The sequence below is a fragment of the Carlito syrichta genome, unplaced genomic scaffold (assembly GCF_000164805.1).
Source record: "Carlito syrichta isolate Samal-C Ts95f unplaced genomic scaffold, Tarsius_syrichta-2.0.1 Scaffold307324, whole genome shotgun sequence".
In the NCBI taxonomy this organism is placed as follows: Eukaryota; Metazoa; Chordata; class Mammalia; order Primates; family Tarsiidae; genus Carlito; species Carlito syrichta.
Genome location: NW_007251420.1, coordinates 544,391 through 560,670, shown reverse-complemented (window position 1 = coordinate 560,670; position 16,280 = coordinate 544,391). Strand labels below are relative to the sequence as shown.

The 16,280-nt window shown below is 43.0% G+C and overlaps 1 protein-coding gene across 6 annotated transcripts in view; it reads left to right on the top strand.

The window, feature by feature from the left end:
• DGUOK (deoxyguanosine kinase) overlaps nt 1-16,280 on the top strand; it is a 36,850-nt gene that overhangs the window by 19,462 nt on the left and 1,108 nt on the right. For 3 of the 6 annotated variants that reach the window (XM_008064381.2, XM_021715709.1, XM_008064382.1), the window contains 4 exons: nt 3,881-4,068; nt 7,240-7,387; nt 13,976-14,091; nt 15,455-15,554. In XM_008064381.2, the coding sequence (XP_008062572.1) occupies nt 3,881-4,068; nt 7,240-7,387; nt 13,976-14,091; nt 15,455-15,554 (552 nt within the window). The remainder of the gene's footprint in view (nt 1-3,880; nt 4,069-7,239; nt 7,388-13,975; nt 14,092-15,454; nt 15,555-16,280) is intronic. The other 3 variants (XM_021715710.1, XM_021715711.1, XM_008064383.2) reach the window with 3 other exon arrangements.

Genomic DNA, 16,280 nt, shown 5'->3' with positions numbered 1-16,280 from the left:
AAAAAAAATATATATATATATATATATATATATATATATATATATATATATGACTTTCTTTGCCCTGGAATATAAAAGGTAGCCAGCCTTTGTTGTAGAGCAGTATTATGTGGTTCTGCTCCTTTTTTAAAGTGATTTTTGTTTTTTCTCCTTGCATTAGGTATTTTTCTCTTGTATTTTTAATGAACTATTGACATTTTGCCAGGATAGGTCCAACTGTGGCTATCTCTCTTTTTCCGTGTTTGTGTCCACTTGTGCATATGTGTGAATGGATTGTTATATATGTAAATATATTTTAAAATCTCTTCTGGTACTTGGTAAGTTTCCCTGGTGCAAAGTCTTGTCTCTGAGATTTCCTTTAAATTTTTTCCTCTATTTTAACTTTTTTTTTTTAGTTAGAGTCTCACTCTGTTGTCTAGGCTGGATTGCAGTGGCACAATCATGGCCACCCCAGCGTTGACCTGCTGTTCTCCAGCAATTCTTCCACCTCAGCCTTCCAAGTAGCCGGAACTACAGGCGCATGCTACCATGCCCGACTAGTTTTTGATTTATTGTAGAGATGAGGTCTCGCCAGGTTGCCCAAGCTGGTTTCGAACCTGTGGACTCAGGCAATCCTCTCACCTAGGCCTCCCAAAGTGCTGGGATTACAGGCTTGAACCACCATTCCCGGGCTATTTAAACTTTTTAAAAAATCTGATAAATTTCTCCTGCTGTAACTCCTACTTGTACCATGAAACTTTTTTTTCTGTCCCCAAATACCTTGAGATAGCACATATTTCTGTTAGACGCCGATTCTCAGTGACAAGGGAGACACATACCTTATGAGTAGGGCTCTTCCTCTGCTCATGTATTTTGTTGCACTTCTGATTGGACTCTGGTCTCCTGAAAAGGAAAATTGTTTCTTTGACTAGAAGCTTGTCTGACTTAGGGGTACTTAAAGTTGCATATTACATATCATTTTGGCCCGTTTGGAAAGTTGCTTGATACAAAATTATATTCATTGCTGTGAGATGGACTACAAGTGATAGTACGTCTTGCTGTGTCTTTCCATAGAAAAGAAAGAAAAACAAAAAAATACCCCACCAATATTCATAATGCACATTGGGTCTCCTCTTTTTTTTGAGTTAGAGGCTCACTGTGTTGCGCAGGCTGAGTGCAGTGGCACTCTCTCAGCCACCCCAGCATTGACCTGCTGGGCTCCGTAGATCCTGCCACCTCAGCCTTCCAAGTAGCCGTAACTGCAGGCACGTGCTACCACGCCCAGTTAATTTTTTATTTATTGTAGAGATGAGGTCTCACCATGTTGCCCAGGCTGGTCTCGAACCTGCGGGCTCAGGCCGTCCATTCGCCTCGGCTTCCCAAAGTGCTGGGGTTACAAGCTTGAGCCACTGTGCCCGGCCTGGATCTCCTCATTAGCCATCTGCATGTCTTTTCATTTCTTTCATAATTTTTTGCTTTTTTTTTTCCTTTCCTCTTAATTTGGGGAGAATTTCTTAAGCTGCTATTCTGTAGGGATCTCCTAATTCACTAATTAAGTTTACTGCAGTGTAGGTCTGCCAGTTACTCTTTTCATTGTGTGTTTTACTTTGGCAATTGCATTTTACACCTCTAAGATTGTTGTTCTTTTCATATTGCTCCTTCTTTATGACAGCCTATTCTTGTCTTATCAGCGAGGCAGTATTTTGAATCTCATTGAGATTTTGTTTTCTCCTATTTCTGGCAACAGCTTTGTCTGAGCATACCAATTGGTCCTCTTTTAAATTGCTGAATATTTTTATATCCAATTATTGCCCCTCTGTGTATATTTTTGGAGGGATGTTTGTGTTTATTCTGTAGCTGAGATGGGTTCTTTTGGAAATTGTGTGAGCCCCTGTACAGTTTTTGTTCCAGAATAGTCTCCCTTTGGTAGCCCAGAGGCCACTGTGCCATGGGCCCCACTCAGTCAGCCCACTACATCTGCCAGCACAGTGGCCCACCTCACATGCAGTCTGTGAACTGTGCTCTGGGGCCAACGGCTGCTCCCCATAGTCTCTAGTGATACCACAGAGACTTGAGGAGATTCAGGTTTGTTCCCCTGCTTCTATCTCCAGCTCTTAGGCTAGTGTATGTTTGTGGGTTGGGGGACTGACAAGGGAGAAATCCTGAACAAACCTCTGAGTTAAACCGTTTTCTGATCCACTCTGCTTTATATGTGTTGCTTGTGCTGAAGCCTTTCAAAGGACTGAGACCCTTCTTTGGAATCTAAAGGTGGTATTTAGCCAAATTGGACTACTTGGTGTTGTCTAATCTTTGTTCCCCTCCTGTATCATTGGTCTCCACCTGAAATGCTCTCTTCTGAATCTTCATTTCCATCTGTAGAAATTCCATCATTTACTTCCCAGCTTAGTGCCACTTCTTTCAGGAAGCATTCCCTCCTCAAGATTCCTGTTACCATATGTGATTGTCCCTTCATCATATTCTGCCTTACCTTCTGGCTCTTTATGTCTTTGTAATCCTCTTCCTTTTGCATTGTGAGCTCTTTGAGTTCAGGAGTCATGTCTTGTTCACCTTTGTTTGGAGGTGTGTTAGAATGAAGAGGTAGAGGAAGCCAGGTTCGAGTCCCCTCAACACTACTTTCCCTGAGACCTTGGACAAGTAAGTTACTCAACCTCTGAGTGTGTTTTCTCTTCTGAAAATGGGCATAACAACAATATCTACCTCCTAAAGCTGTTTTAAAGAGTAAATGAGCTAACAGCAGGTGAAGGCTGAAATGAATATTAGCTTCTTTTTCTGTACCCCTTATACCTAGCCCATTTAGTGCCTCATCTACACTGGCCTTCAGGTAATGGTGATTGAGCAAATAAATGCAAATCCAAAGTGCTTTTGCACAAAACTTACTTTTGCATTGAGTCAGTGGCAGATCCAGGAAAGAGTACAGGGCTATTAAGTGTCCCACACTTATGCTACCTGCACATGCCAAGTAAGTGAAACTCTTCAGATTACATTTGACAAGGCCTCTAGAATGGAGGAGGAGGGTTTTGTTTTTATTACTTTGTTTTAGCAAATAAATTTTAGCCTTTCTACAAAAGATAGAATTATATTTGATTGGTTGGTTGGGTTTTCAAATAAGCATTTGTTTTCTTGTTTGCCTTAAAGTTTTATAAACTAATAGCCACAGATGAAGGCTTAAAAGAGAGGCAACATAGTGTGAGAGTGGAAAGATTTGATTCAAAGTAGAATTTTAGATGGTTGTTGATTGTTAACTCCTTTCCAGGCAGATTTCACAAATCCTTTAGTCAGTGGTTATATTAATTCCATATATGGTTCCTCCCCTGTTCTGCTGGATTACGTTGAAGTTAGCATGTCATTTCCCTCTATTAGAGTCTTGTCTAATAAAGTAGGAAAATCTCTTCCCAGATTATATAACTTTGACTAAGCTAGGGAATTTGATTTTTTTTTTTTTTTTGAGTTGGAGTTTCACTCTTGTCACCCAGGCTGGAGTGCAGTGGCATACTCATGGCCACCGCAGCCTCGACCTGCTGGGCTTAGGTGATCCTTCTGTCTCAACCTTCCAAGTAGCTGGAACTACAGACCCACACCACCACACCTGACTGGTTTTTTTGACTTATTATAGAGACGCTATCTCACCAAGTTGCCCGGGCTGGTCTCGAACCCCTGGGGTCAGGTAATCCTCTCGCCTAGGCCTCCCAAAGTGCTGAGATTACAAGATGAGCCACTGTGTCCAGCCCTGATATTTTTTAAGGAGAAAGACACTTTTGTAATTCTTTCCCTTGATGATTATTAAACTGGTTTAGAGGAGGTGGGAGGTGTGTGGAGGGATATTCACCGTGGAGTAAATATGCCTTCTAGGAATTTTTCTTCTTTTGTTATCTCCTTCTAGGCCTGCATTGCCCAAAGTCTTGGAAACTTGCTGGATATGATGTACCGGGAACCAGCACGATGGTCCTACACATTCCAGACATTTTCCTTTATGAGCCGCTTGAAAGTACAGCTGGAGCCCTTCCCTAAGAAACTCTTACAGGCCAAGAAGCCAGTACAGATCTTTGAGAGGTCTGTGTACAGTGATAGGTAAGATGCCAAGCCCTCCACCCAAGCCCATGCTTAGTACTGCCTGTTTGCACTTGTTACTCAGACCCTGCTCTGCTTTAGTCATTGAAAATTTTACTTTGAAAAATTATATATTTTTTAAAAAGACAACACTATATAGGTTTGTCCAGAGTTGTAATTCTGCCAAATTATCATCTGTGTCAAGAAAGGAAATTGTGTTTTTTGAAAACTGAATGTGTTAAATTTCTTACATTGCTACCGATTACCTTACATTTCCTTTTTTTCCTCATAGAAGCCAGCTAGTAGCTATCTAGTATAACCATTACATGCTGAAAGGCGCAGAATAGACACTTAAGTAGCGGTATATGTTCTAGGGTTCTTCAAGAAAGGATGTCCAGGCAGAAATAGCACATCTAAGAAATTTGCTTCTATCTTGGATTTAGCCTTTTTTGACTCCTTCTTTTGTGACCCCTTATTGCTGGCCAGAGTCTGTAGCTTATATCAGGTCAGGTGAAGGACATCGTCCTGACCACCTGAGGGAGTGAGATGTGAAGTCACTTTTCATGAAGACTAACAGCCAGCCTGGTAAGTGAGCCCATCTGTTCCAGAGAGCCACTCCATGCAGACTCTGAATTCCTGGCTCTGCCACGGAGGCCAGGCTGTGACTTGTGGTTAAGCTGTCTTGAAACAGAGTCAGGATGGCTTGGTCTGGACACTGCTGAGGTTTTTCTTATCTGAAGTCTATGTGACATGTGTCAGTGTGAAATGGTACTTTCAAGCAAAATGACCTATTTAAGTCCCTTTGAGTTACCAAAATGGAAAATGGTGCATTTTCATTGTCCATTTACTGCTGAAGACACTCAGTTGCTTACTGTTTTAATTCTAAGTTATATAAACTAGTTTTGCTTATTAGTGTGCCCATAAAGCCTCCTGGAAGAAAAAAAAATGCAGTCATATACCATCTTGTAAATGGCATGTGATTTTCTGACTTGCCTAAAAACCAAGCAAGATATGTAAAACAAACCCTTTGAGCTACATATTCCTTCTTTATGTACTCCAAGAGAGAGCCTATTCTCTATCAAAGCTAAATATGTAACTTACAAATGACTGGGCTATAGATTTCAGTTCTTTTTCAGCTGTTAGGTATGCTACTGCCTATTTTCCTCTCTCTTCTCCCAAGCCATGCCTCTTGAACTAGGAAGTTGAATTACATATAATAAACCACCTGGGTTGCTTGGAAACATATTTACAGTCTGTCTTTTGATTTCTAACCCCTTAGTGAGGTAGGCATGTGAGACCCCTTAGAGAAAAACAGAGAAATAGAAATGCTTTGTTAATTAGAATTAGAGGCAACATGTGTCTTAACACTTACTTGTAAAGGAAGAGATAAGATTTAATTACATTCTGGGCAGCCGCAACAACCTAGGTGCTTTTTTCAGAGAGGGCATTTTTGAGACAGAAAGGATAACTAATTATAAATTCTAATCCTGAGGGTAGTTTAGATCTTGTTTGCTCAGCACAGATTTATTGAATGCCTCCTACGTTTTGGTACCAGGCCTGGCCCTGGGTCTGCAGCAATGAATAAGGCAGACCCAGTCCCTGCCTTCACACGGATCCTCGTCTAACAGGGGCAGAACACACGCTTACATGTTTGACATATGTTCCAAAGGAGAGACATGGGTTATTTGGGAGAGTGGATTAAAGGGAAGAAGAAATCTTTTGTGTTTGAGTGAAAGGAAACACTAACATGTGGTTTTAGATTTGAGGTCCTACTTCTAGGTCCTTAAGTGCTCGTTCTCAAGAGAGGCAAAAGCCCCTTTTATAGGGCTGATTAATAAATCTTTAATTTGTCTTTATAAGATCTTAATTTCTTCTTCTACTTACCTGTGAGGAAGCTAAAGTGTTTTTCACTACTTAAGTTACAAAAGTCACTTTTTCCTTTATTTCCTTCACTTAGACTGTAACAATTCCAGACTGAAAAAGTTTACTTTTGGAGTTTCTAAGAGCCTTTTCATAGCCTAGCAAAAACCAGTTATAATAATAACTGTCTTGAATATTATATGCCAGCCACTCGTCTAAGCACTGGGTACTGAATGCAAGTCATCACAACAATGTGCTGAGAGAGTTTAGGTAACTTGCACAAGGTGACATAACTAGTGAATGCTGCAGCCTGGATCAAACCCTGGAGTGTTACTTTAGGACCCAGTCTCTTAGTGGTGACACTCACAGCCTTGCAGTCTACACTTTTGTGAACCATTCGTACATGAGGATTCTGAATTTTTTTTTCCCAGAAGTAACCCATTGCTAAGTGTTGCCTTCAAAACTGGAGTCTATTGTTTAGGATATAAATTGTGTTTTGTGTTAAGATGTCTGAGGTTTGAAAGCTGAATTGACCCTTTCTGAAGCCATGACTTCTGTTTAGCTCCAGTTTCTTTTTTACTAGGTTCTCTTTTAGTCGTGGAAATAAACAAGAGGCAAGGCTAGCTTGATTTTTAGCTTCAGCCTTTTTAAAAAATCTCAACTAGAAGCTCAACAGCAGAGAACGCAAGCAAATAAGAGCTCATATGCACTTTGTAGGACAGTCTGCTTTCTTGGTAATACTAAGGTTAATAGGAAGTGCATTTTCTGCTCCATAGAGGATACCACATAAATACAGTTCCTTCTCGACTAGACAACTAGACAAGAGGATGGCTCAGCAACCTGGAGACTGAGGAGCCCTCAGTCCTTAAATGAAATGTAGTGGGTGGCTTCACACTGGAGTCACTCATTTTTTCTTGTTTTTGTTGTTGTTGTTTGTTTGTTTGGGGCCTTGCTATAATAATAAGGAAATCTTAGAAGTTCAGGTTTACATGTACCATTTACTGTATGTGCTGACTGATTTTCTAGCAGGGAAAATTGTTAGGGACCAATGATATTCTCTTCTGGTGTCCCTTTTCTTTCAGTGAATTAATCCATCTAATCCTTTAAAGTCTAGATACTATTTTCCTTCTTGGTATTGAACTAGGAGGGAGATATAGGTTAAGAATTCAGATTTCTTAGGGATTGATAAGGAGCTAGAAAGGTTAAGTGGTTTGAACAGACATGGAACAAGTTGGTTATTGATTTTTCTGCTTTTCTCTCTCTTGTGCCTTTCATTCCATTTTCCATTCTCCTCCCCACTCCCATCCCCATCCCACTTACATTTCCAACTAGGTATATCTTTGCAAAGAATCTTTTTGAAAATGGTTCCCTCAGTGACATCGAATGGCATATCTATCAGGACTGGCATTCTTTTCTCCTGCAGGAGTTTGCCAGCCAGCTCACATTACATGGCTTCATCTACCTCCAGGCTACTCCCCAGGTAACACAGAACCTAAAGCCTTAGACTTCAGGACCATATGAAACCTAGAAGGTGACATTCTCCAAGCCCCTGATTTTCTGGTTGAGGAAATTAGAGTGCAGGCATTACCTGGAGCATGGAGAACGGTGGGTAAACACCCTCCTGTCCAGCATTAAACATACTGTTTCCCACAGGCATTGTGCAGCAGCGTGTTGAAGACATTGATTCTGTATAGAAGGTTCCCTTTTTTTTTCAGACCTTACAGAGATGATAAAAAGTCCCTCTTGATGTGGTAGTGACACAGAGCAAATTGGATGTTATCTTTGTCACCAGACACCTGCCTGCAGGTTGAACACTCTGACCTGTAGCCAGCAGCCTCAGCCCCTCCTTCCCTCTGACTGGTTATCAGAGTCTGTAGTTGTCTTGATGGTTTCCTGAGGAGGATGTGGAGAGAAAGAGAAGGAGGGTTTCCTTACCTCATCCTGACACTGCCCTCATTTATAGCTCCTTTTGGAATCTTGATGCCACTGGTAAAGCAGGATAGACAGCACAAGTTGCATTCTGTGACTCTCTGACTTGGACTTTGGAAGCAGCCCGGCACACGGTATAATGATGTTGTGGCAGGAGCACCAAAGTCTGAAGACAGCAGTAGTCCTTGGCCTCTACTGAGTGGCAGTGACTTTGGGCAGCCCCTGGCAACCTTTTCACTGGAGCAGTCCTTGTCTGTAAAATTCTCTGGCTCAGCCAGGCACAGTTGCTCACGACTGTAATCTCAGAACTTGGGAGGCCAAGGCAGTAGGATTGCTGAGCTCGGAGTTCGAGACCACATGGGCAACATAGTGAGACCTAGTCTACAAAAAAATCAAAAAGTTAGCTGGGTATAGTGGTGTGCATCTGTAGTCCCAGCTACTCTAGAGGCTAAGGTGGAAGGATCCCCTGAGCCCAGAAGGTCGAGGCTGCCATGAGCAGTGACTGTGCTGCTGTACTCTGGGCTGGGAAACAGAGTGAGACTCTAACTCAAAAAAAAAAGGCTGGGTGCAGTGGCTCAAGCCTGTAATCCCAGCAGTTTGGGAGACCGAGGCGAGAGGATTGCCTGAGCCTGTGGGTTTGTGACCAGCCTGGACAACATGGAGAGACCTCATCTCTACAATAAATTAAAGAAAATTAGCTGGGCGTGGTCACACGTGCCTGTAGTTCTGGCTACTTGGAAGGCTGAGGCAGAAGGATCACTGCAGCCCACCAGGTCGATGCTGGAGTGGCTGTGAGTGTGTCACTGCACTCCAGCCTCGGTGGCGGAGTGAGACTTCAACTCAAAAAATAAAAAAAAAATCCGCTGGCTAGATGATCTCTAAGGGCTCTTCTGGAGTAGAATTTTGAATCAAGGTGGGAGGTATTTTTTTTAGAGATGTATTGCTCTCAGCTTTTGAGACATGCATCCAGTGTATAGTCAAATGCCAGATATACCACATAATCTTAGAAGGAGGCCATGGCTAGAGGCCATGCTTTGTTGAGATGAGACTGAGCCTCACAGGCAGAAGTAAGCCTGAAAATAGATCAAGCAGATTCAGAAGATGAGTGGGAGGGCACCCATTACACAACCCCACACGGACCGAAGAGGGGAAGACTGGAAAGAAGGGCCTTGCCCCAGGAAGGTGGCAGTTAGGAAAGAGGCCCTTGAATGTGACTGGGACCAGATATTGGGGATCTTTGCGTTGGGAATTTCTGGAGATTATGAGGCAAAAGCTAGATCATAGGCAGGAGTGAGAGATTCTCCAAAAATAAACAGGTCTAAGTTTTAAAATGAAACTGAACTAAAGATTGGTGAGAATGTAGGAGTGGAGTGGAGCCAAGCTGAAGTTAGATGCATAAATTGCAAGTTAACCAGATGGGGTACATTTATATGGCTTCTTTCAGTGGTCTTCATTACCTGGGAGCAGGAATAGAAGAGGCAAATTATGAAGGTGATTCTACTTTAGGGATAGGCACTGATGTCAGCAATTTGTGGAAGAAGAGTTCCCTCCCAAAGAGGACAACTTGAAGTAGCTGAGTGTAGCGTTCAGGGTGAGAAAGAAGTCCTGGCACCCAGGAAAACGGCCTGGGCTGAGGAGGAGTGAAGGTGCTGTGGACTTGGAGTGAGTGAAGATCCAGGTTGGAATTGGAAGAGGTGGCAGGTTTCCTGTGGGAGCTGAGGGATGGCTAAACTGAAAGGAGCAGAATGTTGAAGGGCTGAACATTAGGAGAAGTGATAGTGCTGACCTCACCTTTTCCAAGAGAAACGGAACTTCAGCACAATCTGCTTGGGACCATGAAGATAATTTTGGGGAAGAAGTGGGCTGATTCATTCCTGAGGGACAAACAGGGCAGCTTGGCCAGCTGCCAAGGCTCTTGTGTCTGGGGAGTGAAGGTTGGACCCAGACACTGGGACCCAGCAAGGAGAGCAAGGCTTCCTCGTGTTTCTTCTTTGTGTACTCTGGCCTTGTGAGAGGCAGAGAGAGGTAATGTCAGTTGCTGCAACAGAATACCTGAAGCTGGTTAATTTATTTGGCTCATAGTCATGAAGCCCTAACACCCAGGAAGTTCAAGATCAGGCTGCTGCATCAGGTGGGCTTCTGGTGAAGGCCTTGTGCTTCATGATGATGTGATGGAGAAACTGAAAGGGAAGTGGCATGTGCAAAAGGGGCACAACATGAGGGGCAACCTTGCTTTACATCCTGCTCTCTTGGTAACTAATCCAGTCTTCAAGAGTGAGAACTCACTCCCTCGAGAATTAACCCAGCCGCCAGAGAGTGACATTAATCCCTCTTAATGATCTAATCACCTCTTAAAGACCCCACCTCCCAATACCCTGGCACTGGGGGCCAAATTTCCAACATGTGAATTTTAGGGATACACTCAAACCATAGTGGATGGTGATAGTGATTATTATTATCATCACTGGGGGGGGTAGGTGCTGATATATCTTTTTGGAGCACCTAAATGAAGCATTTCAGCTGGGGTAGAATGAAGGGAATTGAAGGATTATTGCAACTTAGTGGCCCAAAAGAAAAGTAGCTCTCTCATTTTGGAATTGGATGAGAGTGTTAGTGCTGTTTTGATAGCATTGGATCTGGGGATCCAGGAATGTCCATATTTCACCCCTGAAATTACCCTGACCTCTTCTGTGAAATTCAGAGGTAACTGTACCCAAGGGAAGAGCAGAACAGAGGTTAAAATAATCTCAGTGTAAAAAACTGTGCCAGTGCCCAGTATTCCACTGGGTATGTGAGCTGGACCTCCATGGGGCCTTCTGCTCCTTTTCACCTGTTCACCAACCTCTAAAAAGCAAGCAAGCCAGCAATAAAATGGCATCAGAAGAAGCTGGGCACAGTGGCTCACACCTGTAATCCCAACACTTTGAGAGACAGAGGCAAGAGGATTGCCTGAGTCCAGTAGTTGGAGATCTGCCTGGGCAACTTTGCAAGACTGCATCGCTGCAATAAGTCAAAAAATTAGCAGCTGGGCGTGGTGACTCAAGCCTGTAATCCCAGCACTTTGGGAGGCCAAGGCAAGAACATTTCCTGAACCCACAGGTTCGTGACCATCCTGGACAACTTGGCAAGACCTTATCTCTACAATAAATCAAAAAATTAGCTGAGTGTGGTAACTCGCACCTGTAGTTCCAGCTACTTGGAAGGCTGAAGCAGAAGGATCGCCTGAGCCCATCAGATTGAGGCTGCAGTAGTTGTGATCATGCTACTGCACACCAGCCTAGGTGACAGAGTGAGACTCCAAGTCAAAAAAAAAAAAAAACCCACACATATCAAAAGAGTAATGGCTACGCCTCAGTATGCCCACCCAACCTCATGGAATCAGGAAAAAAAAGTGTGCCTGGCCAGTGTGCCTCATAAAGTTCTGGGGCTGTCGCAGCATCAAGACAGCATGCGGGAGATGCTTGGGAACAAATGGCACCTGGGTTTGGGGATTGGGAGGCACAGACCTACTAGCAGCCACAGCCCTGTTCCTGTCTCCATCTCCAAGCATTCAGTAGAGCAGCTCTTCTTCCTGGGTGGAGCAGACTAAGGAGAAGACTGACAAAGGGTCCTGCCCCTGCCATTTGCAGCTACACTGTCTGTCCTGTTTACATTCAAGTGTGTCTTCCCTGTGAGGATGGGCTGAGATGAGGGGCCACTGTTTGAGCAGGATTTTTGAAAAAGAATTTCTTGTAACCATATTAGTAAAGCAGAAATTATACCATATGCTCAAAATACAAGTTTACTTAGACTTCTGGGGAAAACGCTTGCTCTGTTAAGCAAATTAATAGTAAAAAGGGAAATGTTAGCCTATTTTAATAGAAGATCAATTTTAGCATCAGTGTTTGTCTGCAAGCCATGAATGAATAATCATAAATAGCTTTTGTAAAAAGACTTGCTCTGCCCTTGTGTGTACTTGCAAACATAAAGCTACATTTTTTAAAAAATTCATTTTTGCCAGGCTTAGCCTGTAATCCCAGTGCTTTGGGAGGCTGAGGTGAATGGATTGCCTGAGCCCACTGGTTCGAGACCCCCCTGGGCAACTTGGCGAGACCTCATCTCTGCAATAAAATTTTAAAAAATTAGCTGGGCCTAGTAGCACATGCCTGTAGTTCCGGCTACTTGGAAGGTTGAGACGGAAGGATTACCGGAGCCCAGCAGGTCGAGGCTGCGGTGGCCGGGTGGCTGGGAGCGTGCCACTGCACTCCAGTCTGGGTGACAGAGTGAGACTCCAACTCAAAAAAAAAAAAATTCATTTTCTCTCTTTGAGAGACTATATATTTATATATATTTATACATATATATATATATTTTTTTTTGGAAAAGAGAATCAGATACATTTGCAATGTTTAGAAATCCTAAAGCTATCTTGCTAGTGGGTATAAATTGGTTAACATCTAAAACATCTAAGGAGGCAATTTGGCAGTATATAATAGCAAATATACATACTTTTTGGTCATAAAAGAAGTTTGTTTACATAATTTTGTTTCCTTAGAGAAAAGGTAAGACAGGGAGATAGCATAGATCCCAAATCTTTGGGAGTATTATGTACTTCATTTGGAAATTAAGTTTATATTTTTTAAGTATTTAAAAGAGGAAAGTCCTAAATCAGTAGATTAATCTCTCTGTTCTTCCAGGACAGATGACATTGAATAATAAAATGTTTGGCAGGTAGAGAGGGGAGTGAGGGCAATTCAGGCAAAATAAACATTTGGAGCGAAAGTTTTAAGGTGTGAAAGAGTTTGACCTGTCACCTAAGAAGAAGGTCAAATCTAGCTTAAGTAGTGAGTCCAGGGGAGGAGCCAGGACAATTGAGAAGTAGCAGGCGTGGCCTTGTGTGACAGGTAAAGGAGAAGACCATTCTCTGAACCTTCAGACTTAGCTGAATGCAGAAGAGAATTATGTGTACTCTGCAAAGGGGGTGGGAAGAAGAGTTAGTCTCAAGCCTTACTTTTTTTCTATTTTGCTTTATCTTTGACCTATGCAAATTTTGCATTCAGAGCAAATGTTTGGTATGATACGAAAGACATTTCCAGTTACCATTTTATAACTACAGTGCTACTCATACTTCCTTGAACTCTGGGGTTATGACTATTGGCAGTAAGGAGCTTGTGAAGTATTTTAAACAAGGAAAGTAACAGCATTATATTGCAGGACTGTGGAAGGGGGGACTGAAGGGGGCCAACTGAAAGGAGAGAACAGCTTTTGCCAGGAGCTTGACATGCTCTGCCTCAGGGAATCCTCGTAGTGACCTGTGGTTGGGTAGTGTTGAGGACATGGACACCCACAAAGATTGCACCACTAGTACATGCTGATTTACTCCTGGCTTTCTGACTTTAAGACCTATGCTCTTTCCATATATATGTCTGCCTCCAGGAGGCGTAGAGTCAGAAGGCTCTCAGCGTAATCCAGATGAGAGGCAATATGGACCTGATTAGGCAGAGGTGAGAGGAGAGACAAGGAGATAACCAGCTGGAGAGAGATTTAAGGGATTTCAGTGTCTTCTGGATGTGGGTGGGAGGAGAGAAAAGAGGGAAAATTCCATGTCCCTGACTTGGATGAATGGGTGGGTGATATTTGCCACTGACCACTGGAATATTAGGATATTCCAGGGGAAGAACAGGTTTAAGGTGGAGATGGAGAGAATGGTGTAGATCTTCTGATTGAATAAGAAAATGAGATAGCAGGCCAGGCATGGTGGCTCATGCCTGCAACCCCAGCACTTTGGGGGACCAAGGTGGGAAGATCACTTGAGCCCAGGAGTTCGAGGCCAGCCTGGGCAACAGTGAAACCTCTGTCTTTACACAAAATGAAAAAAAAATTAACTAGGCGTGTGGTGGTGTGTGCCTGCAGTTCCAATTACCCAGAAGGCTGAGATGGGAGGGTCACCTGAGCCTAGGAGGTCAAGGCTGCAGTGAGCCAGGATCATGCCTTTGCATTCCAACCTAAGTGACAGAGTGAGACCCTATCTCAAAACAACAACAAAAACCAGTAAAGTTGCACTTAGACATGATGAATGGGTCTCTGAGTAGCCTAAGTCTACATTGTAACATCCAAAATGGCAAATTAGCTCATTGGGGCCCTGGGGGTTGTCTTTTAGGTTTGTTTGAAGAGACTTTACCGAAGGGCCAGGGAGGAAGAAAAAGGAATCGAGCTGGCCTATCTCCAGCAACTTCATGGTCAGCACGAAGCCTGGCTTGTTCACAAAACAACGAAGTAAGTGGAGAAAAGAGCTTACCAGAGACATATCTCCCTGTTAGCCAGCTGTTAAAAAAACTTGCAACCCTATAAGAAGGTTCAGAATACCCTGGAAGTGATTGGAAATGTAAAGCATTTTCCTACTCAGAAATTTACTACTGAATATAACCTGTAGATTCCAAGGGATTTTCTGTTAGATTCTTTATGTCCATTTGTCTTTATTCTTTTTCTTTTTAACCATTTCCCTAGGCTGAGCACGGTGGCTTACATCTGTAGTCCCACTTTGGGAGATAGAGGTGAGAGGATTGCCCAGGCCCACGGGTTCTACACCAGCCTGGACAACTTCTCTTTCTACAATAATCTCATCTCTACAATAAATTTTAAAAGTAGCTGGGCATGGTGGCATGCACCCATAGTTCCAGCTACTTGGAAGACTGAAGCAGAAGGATCACCTGAGCTCACCAGGTCAAGGCAGTGGTGACTGTGAGCATAACACTGCACTCCATCCAGAGGAACAGAATGAGACTCTGACTCAAAAATTATCCTTAGATTGAACATTGTGATTGATGGTGACACTTGGCTCAGGGTGAAAGACTGAACATTTTTAGAGAAATTATAAGTTTTACTAAGTTGACATTTCTAGTTTCTACCTGTCCTCCCTTCAGGCTTGGTTTGTTGTCCACTGAAAATGTTTGGAACTCTGTCCTTCAGTGTAACTCTCAGGACTAAAGAGAAGGCTGGGCTCGATGGCTTAGCCTATAATCCCAGCACTTTGGGAGGCCGAGGTGAGTGGATTGCCTGAACTCACGGGTTTGAGACCAGCCTGGGCAACTTGGCAAGACCTTGTCTCTACAATAAATCAAAAATTAGCCAAGCGTAGTAGCACGTGCCTGTAGTTCCGGCTACTTGGAAGGCTGAGGCTGAAGGATTGCCGGAGCCCAGCAGGTTGACGCTGAGGTAGACGTGAGTGTCCTACTGCTTTCCAGCCTGGGCAGCAGAATGAGACTCCAACTCAAAAAAAAAAAAAAGAGAGAGACTAAAGAGAAATCTTACCTAACTCTGATGAAACCACAGAACCATTATTTTTATTTTTATTTTTTTGATTTATTGTAGAGATGAGGTCTCGCCAAGTTGGCCAGGTGGGTCTTGAACCTGCGGTCTCAGGCAGTCCACTCACCTCAGCCTCCCAAAACGCTGGGATTACAGGCTGAGCCACCGAGCCCGGCTGAACCATTTTTTAAAATGCTATTTACATGTAGTTTTTTTGAGAAGCCCCTTGAATTTAAATCTGTGCTCTGAATTATTAAGACTTGGTGAGTATATGAAGCTTGGCTCAGGTTCCCTTTCTCTTTTTCTGTCACCTAAACATTCATGCTTCTAGGCTTCACTTTGAGACTCTGCTGAACATTCCAGTGCTGGTGTTAGATGTCAGTGATGATTTTTCTGAAGAAGTAACCAAACAAGAAGAGCTCATGAGAAAGGTGAGAAGGACGTTAACTCCTGCTTTCTAGTAGTTTTCCTTTATCATATTTTTATCTTTCTGGCCTTTGCTTCAAAGTTCGTTATAATGGGTCTTGTGCCTTGCATCTCAGATTTCATTTTACACTCCAAAGCCTATAGGATCTTATACAAATCACAAATATAATCCCTATTCTCTAAAGTATGCTGGGCTAATAATTGTTAAATAATTGACTTGTAACTTGCACTTTGCAGCTGATTTTCTCCTCTAAAGTATTCTAAAACCAGGGAAATGAGACTTCTGGATTCTGTTCCTAGCTCTGCCAATTGATGCTATGTGACCCTGGGCTGCTCACATTCCTTCCCCATGCCTATTATCCCTTTTTTACAAAAACCTCATAGGGACCAGATGTAATGGCTCATGCCTGTAATCCCAGCACTTATGGAGGCTGAGGTGGGAGGATCGCTTGAGACCAGGAGTTTGAGACTAGCCTAGGCTAACATAGCAAGACCCTGTTTCTACACAAAAAAAAAAAATCAAAAAATTAGCCAAGTGTAGTGGTGCACACTGTAGTCCTAGCTACTTGGGATGCTGAAGCCGGAGAATTGCTTGAGCCCAGGAATTCAAGGCTGCAGTGAGCTATGATTAGGCCACTGTACTCCAACCTAGGTGGCAAAGCAAGACCCTATCTCTTAAAAAATAAAAATGAAAAGCCTCATGAGCTTGACTGCATATGCATTGTGCCTGG